A 21,187-nucleotide genomic window follows, 5' to 3' on the forward strand; every position below is an offset into this window, starting at 1 on the left:
ACTCCGGAAAAAAATGTACTTCTTATTTGTATATATTTGCACATATTTTACATTTTACAGTTTTTCGCTGTAGTGCCCCTTTTAATATGTTAGTTGTTAAACTACGATTGGCCTATTTTGACAATTGCTTGAAGGGACCCTAAACTGAGAAGGATATGGATTTTCCTTTTAAAATAATACCAGTTGCCTGACTCTCCTGCTCACCCTGTGTCTCTAATACTTTTAGCCACAGCACCTGAACAAGCATGCAGATCAGGTGCTCTTCCTTCCTTTTAAACCATACCAGTTGCCTGGCTGTCCTGCTGATCCTCTGCCTCTAATAATACTTTGAGCCATAGACCCTGAACAAGCATGCAGCAGATCAGATGTTTCTGAAAATATTGTCAGCCTGACAAGATTAGCTGCATGCTTGTTTCTGGCTTTATTTGGCCACTACTGACGCCAAATAGATCAACAGGACTGCCCGGTAACTGGCATTTTTTAACAGGAAATAAATATTGCAGCCTCCATATTCTTCACTTCAGTTGTCCTTTAAATGTACCTAATTACGGTATTGTGCATTACTTAAAGAAACCGAAACCAAACTGAAAAAAAAAAATAGTTTTGCCCTGTTTGTATTTACAGAGTTTAGCCTTCCCCCTCATCTGTGACTAACCACAACGTGGTTACGTTAGAGGGGGCGTTAAGGTCGCATATCGTCCCCCTAACAACGCCTGGTGGTGCTGGATCTGGACGTCAGAGTGAGCCGCGTTGTGCAGCTCACTCTGGCGTCAGTGATGCCGTGATGCGCACTCTTGTGCGCATGCGGCATCACGTGGTCCCGCCGGCCAATCGCCGCACAGAGCGGCTGCTCCAGGAAGTAAACACTGCACGTCATAACGTGCAGTGCATATTAATTAGCCATGTGCCTGGCCGCTCTCCGCTCCTCCCCAACATTACTGAGCATGTGCAAGCAGTCTAACGCGGCTCAGCTGCGTCCAAAGTACTGCATGCAGTACGTTGTCTTGTGACGCAGCGTTACAATGTAACACAACGTCCGCACTGTGAACAGCCCCATTGATTTTTCATTACTGTGCGGTGGGCTGCGTTACAGGCTGCTCTAACGTGCGCCTGTAACGTTCCACTGTGAAACCAGCCTAAAGAGACTCTGTAACAAAAATTGCATCCTGTTTTTTATCATCCTACAAGTTCCAAAAGCTATTCTAATGTGTTCTTGCTTACTGCAGCACTTTCTGCTATCACAGTCTCTGTAATAAATCAATGTATCTTTCCCCTGTCAGACTTGTCGGCCTGTGTCTGGAAGGTTGCCAAGTTCTTCAGTGTTGTGGTTCTGCTATGAACTCCCCCTTCCAGGCCCCTCTATGCACACTGCCTGTGTATTATTTAGATTAGTGCAGCTTCTCTCTTACCTTTTTACAAGCTGGATAAATCGTCCTCTGAGCTGGCTGGGCTTTCACATACTGAGGAATTACAAACAAGGGCAAAGCTGTTTGCAGGAAGAAAAGAGCAGCCTGAAACTTCAGTGCATGAGAGATGCAGGGGGAAAGAAACACACAAATGATCTCGAGATTAAAAAGGAAGGCTGTATACAGCCTGCTTGTGTATGGATGTATTTTCTATGTGTGGACATACTGTACATCAACCTACTTCCTGTTTTGGTGGCCATTTTGTTTGTTTATAAACAAACTTTTTAAAACTGTTGTTAACCACTTTTAATGCTGCGAGGAGCGGCGAAATTGTGACAGAGGGTAATAGGAGATGTCCCCTAACGCACTGGTATGTTTACTTTTGTGCGATTTTAACAATACAGATTCTCTTTAAAGGTTATTATGCTGTTGCTTATCTTTTAGCGCAGAGAGAAACTTCTGAGTTCAGGTCCGCTTTAAAAGGAAATACTGTAAATATGGCAACCACCATATGACTTTCAATTCAGGTTCCCTTTAAGCCTCTACGGATAGGTGCACATTGGAGCCATGCACAGCTTCACAAGGAATTGCCTGATCTGGGAATCACTTGAAGGAGTGGAGGGGTTCTAAAAGTGTGATTATACTTGAATAAAATAGAATCATTTTCTAACACCATTTAAAGATAAAAACAACAACATCGCAATTCACCACTTTTTTTTTTTTATTATTTGTATTAGCTTCCAGTTTACATTCTGTGTGTGTCGTGTGAATGACCCCTGTATTCCGATCAACAGTCCCCTATTCTACTACTGCATAGGCATTATACTGGACGGAGTATGTAGAGCTCACAGAGCACCCTCTGCTGGTGGCAGCAGGATTAGCACGGTTGTATGTCAGTAAGCTGCACACATCTCTGGGATAACCTGCAAACATCTTTTCTGCATGTGTCAGCATATTTCTCCACCCTGCAGTGATCCACCTGCACTCAGAAGGTGCTGGTCAATTTATATTTAGGTGGATTCAGACCCGAATCAAGGACTGTCCTCTGTGAAATGATCCTAAATAACAAATCAGGGTTGTTGGTTTTTTCCTTATGTTCTGTTAAGTAACTACGCACATACCAATTATGTGAACACTAAATCTTCACATGTTAAATGCGTATGTAATTAGCTGGCATATGATTAATTAGCAGAACACAGAAATAAAAAAAAAATGATACAGGCTAAGTTCACAGTGGGACGTTAAAGTAAGTTAAAGAGACACTGAAGCGAAAAAAAAAAATCTGATATAGTGAATTGGTTGTGTACTATGAATAATTACTAGAAGATTAGCAGCAAAGAAAATATTCTCATACTTTTATTTTCAGGTATATAGTGTGTTTTCTAACATTGCATCATTCTCTAATATGTGCAGATTACACAACACTCTGCATTCAAAATCAGTCTTTCAGAGCAGTCTGTGAAGTAATGACCTCTCCTCTAGCAGAGGAAAAGTAAATAGTCCAGGAACAGTTGAGATAATAAAAGTCAGATAACAGCCCTCTCCAGGACTAACTTAGTCGGAGAGCTTAATGGCTTGTTTGCATAGAGATAACAACTGGAGTTTCTCAACTCTTCCTGTACTGGAAACAATTAGACTGATGTATCTGATCTTAATGTTTTATTTCTTAGCTGTGCTACACATACAAATCATAATATCATCATTTTTTTTTCACTTCAGTGTCTCTTTAAGAGTAACACACTGCAATAATAAATCAATGCACCATTCACAGTGCACACATTGCGTTGTATAATGCAACACGTTAAGAGAAAGTACTGCATGCAGTGCGTTATACAGGACATTAGCTGCGTTAGTCTGTTTGCACATGCTCAGTACTGACTTGGGGCTTGATTCACAAAAGAGTGCTAACTGTTAGTACGGCCGTTTTCCCGTGAATTTTCGCGTTTGCATGCGATCACAAATCTTTGCGCGCAATTAAACGTTTTTGCGCGCAAATGCGAATTTTCGCACGAAAACAATAACAATTTGCGCACGAAAATGTTTAATTGCATGCCAAAATTTGTGCGAAAACGGCCGTACTAACAAGTTGGCACTCTTTTGTGAATCAAGCCCTTGGAAGCATACTTTTTTTTATTGCCTGTATGCTCTACTGTATCTGCTGTATGCGATGGTAACGCTGCATTGCAACTTTTTTGTCGTGTTGTAAGTTTGCGTTGCGACTTTGCAGCGTCGCATCAAAACACAACGTCCCACTGTGATTCTAGCCACAGGATTTTAGATCTTCAGAATAGTATGAATCAGCATGATTTAGATTCAGCTCCATCTGAAAAAAATATAAATACAGACAATACTACTGGCGAGTACTATGACCTGCCTGAGTCTCTCCGCTCCGCCATCCTCACAGGTATCATGCAACATGACGGAAGTGACGTAATATGGGCGGAAGCAATGTCACGTGACAAAGACGTGCCTGTGAGGATGGCTGAGAGGGGAGGAGACATCACTGAGGCAGGTTCTCACCAGCACACTCAAGGTCCTTGGAGCGCTTTGCACTGAAGTGAACTATATGAATGCGAGTGGGGCCATAGTAAGGTTATGGGAAGACAGCTACTCCTTCCCTCAACCTTATTATGGCCCCACAGTCTATTCCTCACACATTACTGAGTGAGGAATAGACATGATAAAGTGAAGAAGTAGATATGATGATTGGGGGGAGGGCTGATTAAAGCTGGAGTAAATGTGATGAAGTTGGGGTACAGACATTACAAAGTATGTGCGAGTGTGTGTGTGTGTGTGTGTGTGCGGGGGGGGGGGGGGGGGTTATGATAGGTCAAGTGTGGGTTATGCAGTCCGAGACAAACGCGGTACATATGGTGAGGTACAGTGACTGAATAGAAAGGTAAGAGAAGTGGCAGATACAATGAAGTGTGGTGCAACATAGTCCAGTACAGTGTATGTGGGGGAGGGTGGGGGTTATAATGGGATAAAGGCCCATATAGTGGGGATACTGAAAAGTAACACATCACTTGAGGCCACGAGAAATAAAAGGGACATTACAATGAGTGAACAGACAGTCATTAAAAAAAACTTCTTTTTCATCTAAAGTTAAAATATCAGGAGAAGCGCAGAGAAAGATGGAGCACCAGGTAGAGCAGTCAATCAAAATCCTTGTTATCACTTAAAGGGGCTACAGCGAAAAACTGTAAAATGTAAAATATGTGCAAACACATACAAATAAGAAGTATGTTTCTTCCAGAGTATAATGAGCCATAAATTACTTTTCTCCTATGTTGCTGTCACTTACAGTAATTAGTAGAAATCTGACAGAAGTGACAGGTTTTGGACTAGTCCATCTCGCCATAGGGGATTCTCAGCAAGGCTTTTATTCTTTATAAAGATATTCCCGAAAAAGGATTTAAACAATGATGCTAGCCAGCTTCCCTGCTCCCTGCACAGTTTTTTGGCAGTTGGACAGAGCAACTGCCATTCACTAAGTGCTTTTGAAAATAAATATATCCCTGAGAATCCCCTATTAAGAGATGGACTAGTCCAAAATCTGTCGGTAATGTCAGATTTCTACTACCTACTGTAAGTGACAGCAACATAGGAGAAAAGTAATTTATGGCTCACTTTACTCTGGAAACAATGTACTTCTTATTTGTATGTTTGCACATATTTTAAATGTTACAGTTTTTCGCTGTAGTGCCAAGCTGAACCCTGATTGGCTGCCCTGGGGCACTGCTCCAGTTTCCCGTCTACCTGTCTTGATGAATGAGCTCCAGTGTCACCGACTATGCTCTGTACTCGGTTTTGTAAACTAAATAAAATAGTTAAAATTTAGATGATTAAATAATTGAAAATAATAAATTAGATAAAATGTAGATGATAAAATAATGAAATGGGAAGTATTGTTATTCTGTGGCCTCGCTATAGGGGGGTGATTGCAGTGGTGTGTCGTTAAAAATGTGTTCTTAGCAGTGTGGATATGGTGAGAAACAAGTTAGAACCCATATAAGAGTATCAGAGCCTCCACTTGCAGAGGAGCTACAATACCCAGCCTGAAACAAGGGGATGCTGTCAGGGTCTGGGCTTGTGGTACCGCAGGTCCATGCAGCTGGGTGGAGCAGTAGTGGGGGGAGGGGCCAATAGCAGGGCTGAGGGAAGTAGTTATGATGAATGAAAATGTAAAAGACCTGTAAAGGGAACAGAATTCTTCCACCTACCCTATGGGAGCATTACATGCAGTGCAGCTTGTAATAGCAAGACGGTTTTAAAAAATGAGCATGTGTACATCCTAGTGAACATATCCCGCCAGAAACACTGTGCAAATCACCTTCATAGCAGTCACAATGTGCAGCAGGCAACCCCCAGGACCCATGTGACCAAGCCTTGGGCCAGTACTCCGTAGCAATGAGAGAACAATTCTCCAAACACGCTAATTAGCTTTCCACAGGAAGCAGAAGTTGAGGCTGGAAAATCACTGAATAATACAGCAGCTGTTAAATGAAGCTTTGATTTGACTGTGTGGCTTAATAAGCTGGTTAGGAGAATTTTTCCCTCATCACTAGTACTCAAGGATTGGTTCTTTGGCGTGGGAGGGGGTGTGCCTAGATTTTCATGGTAACTAAAAGTCTGCAAAGCTTTTCAGACACCCAACCCTCGCTTCCTGTAAATCATCTCTGCTAGTAACAAGGTGCATATAATGCAGCCAAAATGTTAAAAATGACAGGTCCACTTTAAAACAAACATCCGGGGCCTGATCACAGCAGCATGCCCTTCCGTCCTGCCCGCAGGCCCAACGTTACTGTGGAGTGCCCCCCAAACAGCAGATCATGGTCTTCTGGCCCAGCCGGTCCTCAGTGTCACAATCCGGATCTCTTTAGTCATTTGTTTCTGGGGTTTCCACTGTCCACAAATGGAATTCACACAGCCAGACGAAACATTTCAGAGTTTCTGTTAATAGTGGATTTTGTTGCTGTAAAATATGTATCTAAATTAAAATATTACATATAAAACACATCTCCCATCGCCAAAATTAGTAGTCTGAAGAACACATTTGTTCTTCTCAGGTAGTAGTTAAAAAATGGCATAGGCGGGGCCCCCGCTCATGTGACATCCATGGCCCCGCCTCCGCACACATATGAAACAGCCTCAGTGCATGTAGGGGTACTTCCATTCAGTCAGAGGGACGTGGGTTTCCTTAATAGCCCGCGGCGATGTCCAGCGGAGTATGTAGTGGGGACCTCCGGGCTTGTCATTTGTACCTGTGGCACACAGAGAGAGGAGGAATGAAATGAACAGAGCACCAATCATATAAACCGAAGTTCAACCACTTCATCCCGCAGGTTGTTTTCACCTTCTGGACGCAAGGAGTTTTCACATTTCAGCGCTCCTCCCATTCATTTGCCAATAACTTTGTCACTACTGATCACACCTAAATGATCTATATCATGTTTTTTTTTTTGCAACAAATTAGGCTTTTTGTGAGTGATACTTGTTTTCAGTTATTTTATTCTCTATGCATTTTCAAGGCAAAAAAATAGAAAATAAAAAATACACTATTTCTCCATTTCCATCCACAATAGATGTTTTTTGAAAAAACAATGCTACTATAGATAAATCCCACATATTTTTTTAACAATTCATGACACACATCACATTGATAATCAATAGATTCCAGCAGTGATTCTATTGAAAATCGATCGAACCGTAGCGTTTCACTGTCCAATGCAGTACAACACCACTGACCAGCGATCGGCCACTGCGCCCGCCTCGCCTTTGATCAATGGAAATTTTCCATCCTGTCCAATCTAATTAGTTTTAAGTCCGAAATGGACATTTTGGGGCGGTACTTTTTTGGCTGAGTGATCAAATCTGCCAGGAGTCAAACAGGAGAATCGTATGTATGTATGGTTTAGGGACAGGAATACTATTAATGGTATTTGAATAAAGCAACATGTCCACTTGAAATATCTGTCACCCAAAAAGACTGTCCTTAATCGTTATAGAACACTGCAGGGGGAGAGCCTATCAAAGAGGCCCTGTATTGACATATAGTAGATTGTAGTAAATTATTCAGGATACCCATTTTTATGGTAATTTTCCTGGTTTCAGCGTAAGTACCACTTCCTATAGTGTTACATTGCTGTATATTGGTATGTAGCCCCTCCCTCCCAGTGAGGTCACAGCCTAGGCTGATTAGATATGAAGAATTCTCTCCCCAGATCATTCTAGGAGGCCAGGTATATTTTCCACTGGCTTTAGAACTTTCAGTAAACAAACACTCCGCAGAGCCGCACTTGACAGGACCAGAGATGTTGCCACCTTCAGAATGTTAATCAAGGCAAAGTAAGATGTTACAATGGGAACACACTCACTAAATCATTTATAAATGAATATTGTAGAACAAAAAGAAGTAATTGCATTCATTAGGCTATTCTCACTACAGTTCCTCTTTAAATTGAGCCTTCTTCACACAGACGTTCCCTAAACCCATATTATAGTGGAAAGCTGAGTGCGGCACTGGTAATATTCCTGGAGAGAGAGAGCAGGCCACTGACCAAGCTTATATGCAGGCTAGAGTCCCCCTTAATACACACAAATGATGTTCAGCCATGGGTGGGCTCACCTGATGCTCGGGACCCTCCGAAGGGTTGCTGCGCCACAACAGCGCCGGTGGATTTATCATTTATGTAGAAGTTTCCAGCCGCGTTCCGCAAGACCTCGGAGGCCTCCTGCACGACATTCCTGAAGACACGAGAAAGATAAACCCACATTAACAGCGGCATAACACAAGGTAAGCAGGCTACGCTATCACCACCATGCAGGGGAGGGGGTGAATAATGAGCCCATTTATCAGCTCACCAAAGTCTTCAAACATCTATCATTATTAAAAGCTTAACTGCACATCAATAAAGTCCCTGAGTTTGCGAGAAGAATGACCCACCCAGCTGGCCTGCAGACCTTACAGCAAGTGTTCATATAGACAATATATGCAGTAAAAGCCAATTTGTGCATAGGACACAAACATGCTGCTACAACCACAGATCACATCCATCTCAGTAATCTCTGTACAGCACCAAATCTCAGTGACTTTCTGTATAGCACCAAATCTCAAGTTACTCTCTGTATAGCACCAAATCAAAGTGACTTTCTGTATAGCACCAAATCTCAGTGACTCTCGGTATAGCACCAAATCTAAGTGACTCTGTTCAGCACCAAATCTCAGTGACTCTCTGTATAGCGCCAAATCTCCTGACTCTCTTTACAGCACAAAATCTCAGTGACTCTGTATAGCGCCAATTTTCAGTAACTCTCTGTATAGCACCAAATCTCAGTGACTCTCTGTAAAGCACCAAATCTCAGTGACCCTTTGTATAGCACTAAATCTCAGTGACTCTTTGTATAGAACCAAATCTCAGTGACTATATAGCACCAAATCTCAGTGAATCTGTATATCAGTATATCATATATCTCTGTGACTTTCTATAGAGCACCAGATCTCAGTGACTTTCAGTGGATCTCTAAACCGAGTAAGGGCTATTTCTCACCAAAAATCACTAAGCGTAATAGCAAACACTTATTGCTTTTTGTAGTGATTTGCAGAGGAACGGTCACCGTGCGGAGGCTGCTACAGGACAGGTAATGTATAAATGCACACGGGGGGCACACTTATACATGGTCGGGGGGGTCAGTGGACGCGGCGGGCTCAGCCGATTCCCCGAAGATTTAATTCTGAAATCGGATAGGAATCGGCCTGTAGTATATGGGTACTTCAACAAGAGACAAATTAATCTCTAATCACATTCGATTAGAGGTACATTTGTCTCTAATGCTGGGAATACACCATACATTTTTTTCGGCAGATAGATAGTTCGATAGATCATTTCCGACATGTCCGATCTTGCTTTTAATAATTTTACCGCTAAATTTCTCACAGAAGTGAATGGAAATCGATAAGGAAAAATAATAGTATCGAGCGGAAAATCAAGCGGAGAATCAATCGCACGGAAATTCGATCGAAAAAACGCATCGTGTGTACCCAGCATTTGTTGAATTTGCCTATAATCGTCAGGCCTATGGCTATCTTTAGTGAACATTTGGAGACATTTCAGATGTTATTTCAGTTTGGAAATAATGAGCTGTTTTATCAGTGTTTATGGCCCCAATTTGGTAGTATATTCATCAGGGAGGTGTGTATCAGAAACCGTTTCCAGCAGTGTAATCAGCAAGCAGATAAGAGACAGCAGCAGTGCATGCGTCTGTGTGCGCGTGTGCCAGTGACAGCAGCCAGCTAAATGGGAACAACCAGGAATTTATGGTGTGAAAACTGAACCTCTGTGAAATTCCAATAACGTTAAAAAGTTTTTACTTCAAAAGGTACACCCAACTATGAAATAGCTAACGCTATTCCACCAAAGCCAGCTCCATCCAGGCAACAGCTATCCCCTCCTCCGCATTAACTAACCCCACCCCCCACAATAATTAACCCCAACCGCCTACCCTATCCATGCAAGAACTAACCCCACAAAAGTTAACCACACTCCTGAAACAGCTGTCCCCGCCTCTGCAGTAACTTACCCCCACCCCTGCAAATTTTCACCCCACAAAAGTTAACCCCATCCAAGCAATAACTAGCCCCACCCCCACAAAAGCTATCCCCACCTTCACAGCAGCTAAATCCATCATTACAAATGTTAACCCCACCCTCGCCAACAACTAGCACCACCCCCTGCCACAGGCTACCCTATCTATGCAAAAAATAATCCCACCCCCCACAAAAGCTAACCCCACTCCTGCTACAGCTACATTCACCCCTGCAATAACTAACCTCACCCTCTGTAATAACTAACCCCACAAGACATACCTCTACAACAGCTAACCCCTCCTTCACATCCGTTAACCCCACCCCCGGCACTTAAAGGATACCCGAAGTGACATGATGAGACAGACATGTGTATGTACAGTGCATAGCACACAAATAACTATGCTGTGTTCCTTTTTTTTCTTCCTCTGTATGAAAGAGTTAAATATTAGGTATGTAAGTGGCTGACACAGTCCTGACTCCAGACAGGAAGTGACTACGGTGTGACCCTCACTGATAAGAAATTCCAACTATAAAACACTTTCCTAGCAGAAAATGGCTTCTGAGAGCAGGAAAGAGATAAAAAGGGGAATTTCTTATCAGTGAGGGTCACACTGTAGTCACTTCCTGACTGAGTCAGCCACGTATATACCTGATATTTAACTCTTTCAGGCCGAGAAAGAAAAAATAGGAACACAGCATAGTTATTTGTGTGCTAGGCACTGTACATACACATGTCTATCACATGTCACTTCGGGTATCCTTTAATCTACAATGCTCTAGGACGAGAGTTTATGGAGAGCATGTGACGACTGGACTCCTAGAGAACTCCAAGATAGAAAGATGCTTTCTACCCATATCAGTTAAGGTTATTGATCTCGTAGCCTCCCTAGCGGTAAGGACGAGTCTCACTCGTCCAGCAGAAACTTGCTGTAATTGGTATGTACGAGTGAAACTCGTCCTTACCAGCAGGAAGATTTCTAGCTCCTCTGCGGCACGCCTCCTGTTCCCTTCCCACCCTTCTGTGTGTGGCAATTCCCCCTTTCTTCCTCTCCGGTGGCCATTTCCTGTGCAGCCATTTGCGGCAGTCCACTGTGCACCCATTTGTGGCGATTTCCTGCCCCCCCCCCCCAATTTGTGGCAATCCCCCCCTCTTCCACATCAGAGGGTGGCGATTTACTGCCCCCCCTTCCCCTGTGTGCCTCACCCCCCCCCCCCCCCCATCCCTGCAGCCATCCCCTGCCCGGTGTAAGTATACATACCGAGCCTTCAGTCCTGTGGATGGATGTCACACAAGCTCTATGCTGCAGCTCCGTCTTCTCTGCCGAGGACACAGACACTATGCTTGGTGATGTCACCAAAGGGGGAGGGGGAGACCATACCTGGCTAATCTAATACTGGGGACATATATACCTGGCTAATGTATACTGGGGGCTAATCATGTGCATCACGCACAGGGGGGAGACATGGGAGGGTATTATACTCGAGTCGGTTTATACTCACCATTGGCATGCTGATCCCTCGTTGTGTACCTCTGATAGTGACACGTTCCCCAGCGATTGGAGTTGATGACGCTGCGTGACCATGACATCATCAAAATCTGGCAGCAAACTATTTGTTGTTGTTTTTTTTTATTGAATTGAACACAATAACCTGCGGGGGATTCTGAAGAGGGATGGGCACTGCACGGTGGGTGACACAGGACAGGTAATGTATAAATGCACACACAAGGGGGTACATTTATACACTAGGGGGACTGCGGTGAGTCAGCAGACACGGCTGATTCTCGAGAGATTTCAAGCTGAAATCGATCAGGAATCGGCCTGCAGCGTATGGGCAGCCGACAGATCTCTTTCTAATCAGTTAGAGATTTGTCTCTTGGTCGAATCTGCCCATCATCACTATATTTTGATTTTATTTTGTGTTTCTTTTATTATACTCAAAATGTATACTAGACCCCTACTAGACACATTCTGGTATGTTACAGGAAAAAAGGTTATGACACAGAGGCACGTTCTCTGCCTCTTGACTTGCCTCTGTGTCCCCCCACTGCCCTTCTTTGCGTCTCAGCGACAATATTTGTTGCTATCTCAGCGGGAAAGGGAGGAGAGGGATTCCCTGCTCAACTCACTAGGGGCGTTCCTGCAGGCTTTCCAGAGCTTTTTAAGTATATGAGCCCACCTCAGGCTCTCTTAAAAGCGGTATTGTTTCCATAAAAATCAAATTTCAACAGCAACTGATCCGATTGTATTAAGTGATAAAGATGCTAATCCTGCAAGCAAAACTTGCAAAACATTTTCTGCTGTTATGTTTTGGAATTATCACATACTTTAGGAGCACTGGCCCTTTAACCTCCTTAGCAGTAACCCTGAGTCAGGCTCGGGATGAAAATCCACAGCTCAGAGCAGTAATCCCAAATTGGATCCATTGGAGGTGTGGAATGGGCAGGGCTGCCACAGATCTATCTAGCAGTATGATTTTTAGGGTCTGAAAGCTTGTGAAAAAATTGCACTGCTTTTGGAAACAAAAACTAGAAATAATCATACCGCCAGGGAGGTTAATAGCCATTGCCATTCAGTTGCATGCTGGGGGTTCTTTTTATCTATAATGTATTCCCCCCTTCAATTTATTTCCCTACCTGGCTTCTTATCTAAAACACCCTCTGCTCACTTGTGTTTACAAGCAAGGCAGAGGTGACTCAGAGATTGTAAAACAGTGCAGTTCCTAGTATATACCTCAGTGGGAGTGTCTAAAGACTCTGGGAGGAGGGCAGCTAATGAATACACAATGAGCAAGAGAAGGGAGGGAGAAAACAAGAGTCAGGGAGAATATGATGTTAGCATTAGCTTGGCAAGATGGCCACTGCCTTGAATAGGATTTTCTGCTTTTCCTTTATAAAATTCACACGAATCATTGTTATGTAAGTAGAACTAGTATTTATCTACTTATATATGTGTTTTTTATTTCTAGGTTATTTCTAGGTTAGCATGGGTGTCGCTTGTTCTTTAAGGGCTCTGACACAGGAGGCCGGGGTTTGAAACTTTGCTCTTCCTGTTCAGTAAGCCAGCACTTATTCAGTGAGGAGACTTTGGGCTAGACTCCCAAACACTGCTACTGTCTGAGTGCCCTCTAGTGGTTGGAGCTCTTTCGCTTTAAGTCTGCCAGGAGAAAAGCGCTATATAAATGTTGTGTCTTCATTACAGTCTGCTTTTCCTGTGATCTCCATTCAGCTGGGTGGAGAGAAACATGGGCATATCTCTGGAGCAGGCGTGCCACACAGCAGGTAGCAGATCCTGTGAGTATCTGGAGCATTGTGAACATGCACTGTATGAAACTTGCTAATGGTAGCTCCCTGATCCCATGTATACTTGGTCAGGCAGAAATACCATACGTACTTATCCTGGGCAAATACTGCCCCCGTGAGGCCAAACGGGGAAGTGGAGTCTATGAGCTGAAGAATTTCTTTATACTTGTTTTCTGGATAAACATAAATGGATAACACGGGTCCAAAGATTTCCTACATTAAGAGAGATTGACTTTAGTTTAATGTGTACACAGATATTCAAGTTAGTATTTAGTTGAGTACTTTTACTTTATAAAGTCATTGAAATAGAAAAAAAAGAGAGAGAGAGAGCGAGGTAAACATCACATGAGGACAGTGACAACTGAATGACCGAAACTGAACTACAAGGCCCTGTCCTCACCCGTGCATTGCAGATTTCAGCAACACATACGGGGATCTGCAAGGGCATCAGAAATTGCATAAAAAGCTCTTTCTGATGTCTCCACCCAAGTGCTGTAATGTAGTGCGTTTAACCCATTACCAGCTACAAACAGCTGAAAGCTGCTGGTGCAATCTAAACTTCTAATTACAACAGAGAAAGAACATGTGTGCATCAACCAAGTGAACCTGACAAATCTGGCTTTGCAAATTTGGCCTATTGGCTAATCACGAGACATTGCTCATGCAAATAAGCATTTGCTTTCGCATGCCTAAATATGCAGGGTCAAAAACCAAAAACCGCAAAACAATCGCCCTGCGGGAATTATTTCATGCTATACAGCCCCGGGGTGCCGCTGTGTGGGTTCCAGGCGGTGAGAGTGCCTGGGACCCCCGCGGCCCCCCGGTTGTATGGGGGCAATGGGAAGCCTCCTCGTGGCGCCCCTGGATAGTGCTATATAGCATGAACTAATTCCCGCAGGGCGATTGTTTTGCGGTTTTTGGTTTTTGACCCTGCATATTTAGGCATGCGAAAACAAATGCATATTTGCATGAGCAATGTCTCGTGATTAGCCAATAGGCCAAATTTGCAAAGCCAGATTTGTCAGGTTCACTTGGTTGATGCACACATGTTCTTTCTCTGTTGTAATTAGCAATCTAAACTTCTGCCAGCAAATCTTGTTTGGCTGCAATAGGCAGGATGGCAGGGAGCAGTTATATTTACCTGTTCCGGAAAGCTTCCTCCACCAGCGGCTCTGAACTTCCAACACGTCTTCTGGGTCCCAATCACATCTGATCACATGATATGACATGTGACCAGGAGACTGTGTCAGCATTACAGTGCCACCCGGTGGTGGAAGAGACTCTTCCATCCCCCCTCTTTCACCACTGGGTGGCGTAACGCTGACATGGTCTCCTGGTTCCCGATCATGTCATATCATGTGATCGGAACCAAGAAAACCTGTCGGGATTACATCATCGCCGCCACGGTAGAAGAAGAAGAAGCCGATCCAGCTGTCCAGACAGGGAACTATAAAAGCTTCCCAAGCAGCAGGAAAAGCAGCCCTGCAGCCAAATTAAGCTTTACTTTAGAGTAGGAGGATAGATACAATTGCTTATCTCTTCAGTTCATGTTCATCTCACGTTCACTTCAATGGGTATCAGTTACAGAACGGCTTGTGCTACGATTACGTTATTTACACTTCTATGAAGTGGTCAGTGGCTGAGTGTTGCCGTGCTCTGTGGTAATGGTGCACAGATAACCGCACTGTGTAGCTTTATCCCAGCATTACTACTTTAAGCATATGGCCCACACATCTGCTCCCACCCCCTGTACAAGCTTACACTGGCAGAAAGGGAGGACCAATCAGATGCTTATGCAAATGTAGGCAGCTTGTGAATGGACCAATCAGATGTATCAGCCTCACTCTCACAGTGACATGTCAGCCTGGTTACCTCTGCCATTATCTTGTCTTTGGGGTCCTTAGTCTCGATGATGGTGGGCTCCACAAAATATCCAACTTTGTCATCGCAGTTCCCCCCGGCCAGGATGGTGAGGCTGGGGGACTCCCTGGCGTGTTTTATCCACCCCTCTATCCGCCTGAAGGACTGACGGGAAAGAAACAATGCAGATAGGTTATATTGCAGTATGTGAAAGCACAAGCTGCGATCCCATATTTCACCTGTGTGGGGCGCCAAAGTTCAAATAACAGCCCAGATAAAAACATAGAAGGTCTTTAAAGCGGACCTGAACTCAGACCTTCCCCTCTGCTTTAAAAGATAAGAAACAGCATAATGAACTCTAAAGAAAAACATTTGTTACAGCTGATTACAAATCCTGCAATAAATCTGTAGTGTGTCTACTTCCTGCTTTAATGGCAGCAGGCATGGGGTTAACATCCTGTGTTTACAAATTAGCTGCTCTACAGAGGCAGCAAGCTGACACAGCTGAGAGATGGAATTATAGTTGTTATTAGTCACAGATGAGGGGGAATTAGACAGGCTTAACTCTCTAAATACATACAGGGTGCATTTCTCTATGTTTTCCATCTGTCCTGTGCAAGAGTTCAGGTCCCGTTTCACTTTAAAGAGACTCCGTAACAAAAATTGCATCCTGTTTTTTATCATCCTACAAGTTCCAAAAGCTATTCTAATGTGTTCTGGCTTACTGCAGCACTTTGTACTATCACAGTCTCTGTAATAAATCAACTTATCTCTCTCTTGTCAGACTTGTCAGCCTGTGTCTGGAAGGCTGCCAAGTTCTTCAGTGTTGTGGTTCTGCTATGAACTCCGCCCTCCAGGCCCCTCTATGCACACTGCCTGTGTATTATTTAGATTAGAGCAGCTTCTCTCCTCTCTTATCTTTTACAAGCTGGATAAATCATCCTCTGAGCTGGCTGGGCTTTCACATACTGAAGAATTACAGACAAGGGCAAAGCTGTTTGCAGGAAGAAACAAGCAGTCTGAAACTTCAGTGCATGAGAACAGGGGAAAGAAACACACAAATGATCTCTTGAGATTCAAAAGGAAGGCTGTATACAGCCTGCTTGTGTATGGATGTATTTTCTATGTGTGGACATACTGTACATCAACCTACTTCCTGTTTTGGTGGCCATTTTGTTTGTTTATAAACAAACTTTTTAAAACTCTTTTTAACCACTTTTAATGCGGCGGGGAGCGGTGAAAATGTGACAGAGGGTAATAGGAGATGTCCCCTAACGCACTGGTATGTTTACTTTTGTGTGATTTTAACAATACAGATTCTCTTTAATGGCTTTGCCACATTTAAACTGTTCTCAGCAGTTTGTGGAGAGTATCAGATCAGAATTGTGCCTCCCTTTCCTCCCTCACGATCTAATGACAAGTGGCCAATAGGAGTAGCTTATTGAGGCAAGAAGGGGCGGGCACAATTTACCACTCAGGTCTGAGACTCACTTCATACATAGTTGAACACAGGAGTTCCCCAAAGTCAACAAGAATTCAAATTGTAATTACTAAAAACCCAATTTTCTTTTAAAGGGAACCCGAGGTGAGAATAATATGGAGGCTGCCATATTTATTTCCTTTTAAGCAATACTAGTTGCCGGGCTGCCCTGCTGCTCCTCTGCTTCTAATATTTTCAACCATAGACTCTGAACAAGCAAGCAGCAGATCAGGTGTTTCTGACAATATTGTCAGAACGGACAAGATTAGCTGCATGCTTGTTTCTGGTATAATTCAGTTCACTGCTGCAGCCAAATAGATCAGCAGGGCTGCCAGGCAACTAGTATTGTTTACAAGGAAATAAATCAGGCAGCCTCCATATCACTCTCACCTCTGGTTCACTTTAAAGGGAATCTGAAGTGAGAGGGATATGTCGGCTGTCACGTTTATCTCCTTAAACAATGCACAGTCCCTGGCTGTCCTGCTGATCCTGTGTCTCTAAGGGATGGTTCACACTTGGCACATTTTCAGCCCTTTGCTGATAGCCAGCGATCAACAAAGCGCTGCTACTAATTTATTGCTATGGATACATTCCCAGGGCTGCGTTTGCGATTTCGATCGATTGCAAACACGCTACATGCAGCGTCTTTGGGGCGATTATGCTGTGATTCTCGTTCTATTGACGGGAATCACAAGCGCAAATTGCACAGAAATTGCGAGATTTTGCTGCCCAATGTGATCCGGGCCTGAGGGCTCGTTTCCACTATCGCGAATCTGCATGCGTCCAACGCATGCAGATTCGCACATGTAATGCAAGTGGATGGGCCTGTTTCCACTGTAGCGTTGTTGAGATGCGTTTTTTTCAGCGGTAAAAAAACGCACAAAAGAGCCAACAAATTCGCCTGCGAGTGGAATGCATGCGAATCGCCGCTAATGTATTTAATAGTAAAAACGCATGCGTTTGTTACATGCGTTTTTACCCGCGATTTCGCACCTTTTTCAATTTTATTTTGCCCTGGCAGTGTCATGGTTAATTTCGCATGGCACCCTGCCATGTGAAATTGCACGCGAAATCGCGGGTAAAAACGCATGCGGAAATGCATCCGCATGCGTTTTTACAAGCGTCGGAATGCCGGCGAAATCGCGTCACAACAGTGGAAACGAGCCCTAATACTTTAAGCAATATACATTTAACAAGCATGCAGAGCAGGTGCTCCTTACTGTCTGCATTAACTGCATGCTTGTTTCAAGTTTGTAATTCAGACACTAGTGATGTCAAAACATCGGCAGGACTGCCAGGCAACTGGTATTGTTTAAAAGGAAATAAATATGGCAGCCTCCATATCCCTCAGGTTCCCTTTAAACCAGCACTGCAATTAAGCCAGGTTCAGACAGTAGATTTGTGTCTGCGAGAACATTATTTATTTTGTGTGCAAATATTGTTCAGTAATTGTGTATGTCAGTAAAAGTCTCTGCTCTACAACACAAGCAACAACATTATAACCTTTGATTTGTTAACTTCCTGTGTTTACAAATTAGCTGCTCTGCCGAGGCAGCCAGCCAACACAGCTGAGAGATCTTAATTACAGTTGTAATTAGTCACAGATGAGCGGAAATCAGAGAGGCTTAACTCTAAATACAATGCTAATTACACCAGAAAGGAAATGTGTGCATCAACCAAGTGAACCTTACAAATCTGGCTTTGCAAATTTGGCCTATTGGCTAATCACGAGACATTGCTCATGCAAATATGCATTTGCTTTTGCATGCCTAAATATGCAGGGTAAAAACCAAAACCGCAAAGCAATCGCCCTGCGGGAATTAGTTCATGCTACATAGCACTATCCAGGGGCGCCACAAGGAGGCTTCCCAATGCCCCCCTACTCTAAATACATACAGGGTGCATTTATCTATGTTTTCATTCTTTCCTGTGCAAGAGTTCAGGTCCACTTTAAGTAGCGTACAACCGTGGCTTTGGCCTGCACTCGGCCGAGATCATCCACCAGGACGATTGCTTGTCAGCCCACTGAGCTGTTGTACACATGCTACATTTTCTGCAGAGGCGGCCTGACCAGCCACCTCGGCCGAGCACCATCTGGTGTGTGTACAAGGCTTACTCCCGAAAGTGTGTACCTAGTTTTAGTTCTCAGTGTCCAATCCAATGTACTGCCAAATTGAGGTCACTGATTGTTGCTGTCATTTACGGCCCAACTTGTGTATCTGTTTCACTGCTGGGCCTCAAAAAGTAGAATGTCTCCATCGGCGTAGAACTGCTGTTTGCACTTTAACGAGGACAGGAAGCGTGCGGCCGCCGGCTGCTGTAACTGGTCACTTTCCCCCCCACATGCATAATCCAGATTAAACAGAAAATCCCGCTACTTGCCTTTTCATCAATAACGGCCGAGGTGAAGGTGCTGAAGTCATCCGCGGGCTGGGAATTAAAGCAGAGGGAGGCAGATCAGAGGATATCAGCATCGCGCAGCTCATTAATATGTCCCCCAAATCTCCTAAGTGCATGTCATGGATCAAAAGGCCCGCGCAAGCCTCCGCTAATTCCCCCACACAACCTTCAGCTTCTAAAATTACATTTCCCACCTGACAGGGAACAAGGACACTTCTTTTCAATTAACGCATCGGGTTAACGGCTACTTACAATCAATTCCTGCAGCACTCCCCCATCCTCCATCTTTTTTTTTTTTTTCTAGCTGGCGCCTGACAGGATCAGCGAGTTGGATGGTTCAGCAGGTATTAGCGGAGGCCTAACGCGGCTTCTAATCCCATCAGACTCCCGCTGAGACACCGAAAAAAAGAGAGCCATCCCTTACGGAGGGAGGGGAACGCCACTTACGTTTCCCACTTTGATCTTGGCGTGTTCCTCCAGCAGCCTGGCTTTGATCTGCGGCCAGAGAGAGTCGGGAACGTAGGCCCGGGAGCAGGCCGAGCACTTCTGACCGCTGTATTCGAAGGCAGACCGGAGGGTGCCGTTCACAACGCTCTCCACGTCGGCGGATTTGTGAACGAAGTGGAAGTTTTTGCCGCCACATTCTAGGTTAAAAGAAAATGAGGGGAAAAAATTGAAACCGTAACTTTTACCACAGTTTGAAGTGATGTCTTAACCACTTCATCCTACAGTGTTGTTCACTTTACGCATCCGTGCAACTTTCACCTCCCATTCATTCGCCAATAACTTTATCATTGCTTATCACACCGAAATGATCTATATCTTGTTTTTTCCGCCACCATTTAGGCTTTCTTTGGGTGGTACATTTTGCTAAGAATTATTTTATCTTAAATACATTTTAACCGGAAGATTAAGAAAGAAATGGAAACAATTCATTATTTCTCCATTTTTGGCCATTGTAGTTTGAAATGAATACATGCTACCGTAATGAAAACCCATGTATTTTATTTGCCCATTTGTCCCGCTTATTACACCATTTAAATTATGTCCCTATCATAATGTATATTTATTTTATTTAGAAATAAAGGTGCATTTTTTCAATTTGCGGCCATCACTATTTACAAGCTTATAATTTAAAAAAAAATATAGTAATATACTCTCTTGACATGCGTATTTAAAAAGTTCAGACCCTTAGGTAACTATTTATGTAATTATTATTTTTTAAAATTGTAATTTATTAATTTTTTTATTAAAAAAAAATATTTGGGTAATTTTTGGTGTGGGGGTAAACAGTTAATTTTAAATGTAATATAATGTGTATATTTCATTTAAAAAAAATGTATTTGGGTGTAGTTTTACTATTTGGCCACAAGATGGCCATAGTCAAAAAGTCCTGGAAGCAAACGATCTCGCTTCCAGGAACTACAAAGAGGACGGGAAACTTTTTTCTTTTGCAGAAAGACCACAGCCTCTGACAAGAGGCCATCGGTTTTTCTGCCGGGGACTTACATCGAGATCTCTGGGCTAACGGAAGGCGGCCCCCGCAAACTGTAAAATAATCTTCCCTATGCCGATCAATCTCAGCACTTAGTCCAATGATGAGTATAGCCTAATCATAACTGGGGATGGTGAGTGAGTTGATGCTAATATTATGGAGCTTGGAATTGTGTCCGCTGTACATTTAATTGGTCCAATGCAGAGTTGCATATATTTGCATAATATTAGAATAATAATTGCATTATCTTGGAATTAATTGCATGCCATTATAACAATCCCTAGCTATGAGATATTTCTTAGGCCTCTTTTCCACGGACTGTTGAGCTGTGTGCTCAGCAAGCAGCTACCAGGCAGCAGTGAGCAGTTACCAGGCAGCAACAAGCAGTTATCAGGCAGCAGTGAGCAGCTACCAGGCAGCAGTGAGCAGTTATCAGGCAGCAGTGAGCAGTTATCAGGCAGCAGTGAGCAGTTACCAGGCAGCAACAAGCAGTTATCAGGCAGCAGTGAGCAGTTACCAGGCAGCAACAAGCAGTTATCAGGCAGCAGTGAGCAGTTACCAGGCAGCAACAAGCAGTTATCAGGCAGCAGTGAGCAGTTACCAGGCAGCAGCAAGCAGTTGTGAGAGGTTGAGAGGCATTTCACTGCTTATCACCAGT

The 21,187-nt window shown here is 43.6% G+C and overlaps 1 protein-coding gene across 1 annotated transcript in view; it reads right to left on the reverse strand.

The window, feature by feature from the left end:
• Positions 1–5,067: 5,067 nt before the first annotated feature.
• ALDH4A1 (aldehyde dehydrogenase 4 family member A1) overlaps positions 5,068–21,187 on the reverse strand; it is a 68,261-nt gene continuing 52,141 nt past the window's right edge. Inside the window, exons 10-15 of the mRNA XM_068241715.1 lie at positions 19,482–19,678; positions 19,017–19,064; positions 15,167–15,319; positions 13,386–13,507; positions 8,035–8,153; positions 5,068–6,670 (exon numbers count right to left, since the gene is read on the reverse strand). Coding sequence (XP_068097816.1) covers positions 6,558–6,670; positions 8,035–8,153; positions 13,386–13,507; positions 15,167–15,319; positions 19,017–19,064; positions 19,482–19,678 — 752 coding nt within the window. The 3' untranslated portion in view covers positions 5,068–6,557. The remainder of the gene's footprint in view (positions 6,671–8,034; positions 8,154–13,385; positions 13,508–15,166; positions 15,320–19,016; positions 19,065–19,481; positions 19,679–21,187) is intronic.

The sequence above is a fragment of the Hyperolius riggenbachi genome, chromosome 6 (genome assembly GCF_040937935.1).
Source record: "Hyperolius riggenbachi isolate aHypRig1 chromosome 6, aHypRig1.pri, whole genome shotgun sequence".
NCBI classification, from domain to species: Eukaryota; Metazoa; Chordata; class Amphibia; order Anura; family Hyperoliidae; genus Hyperolius; species Hyperolius riggenbachi.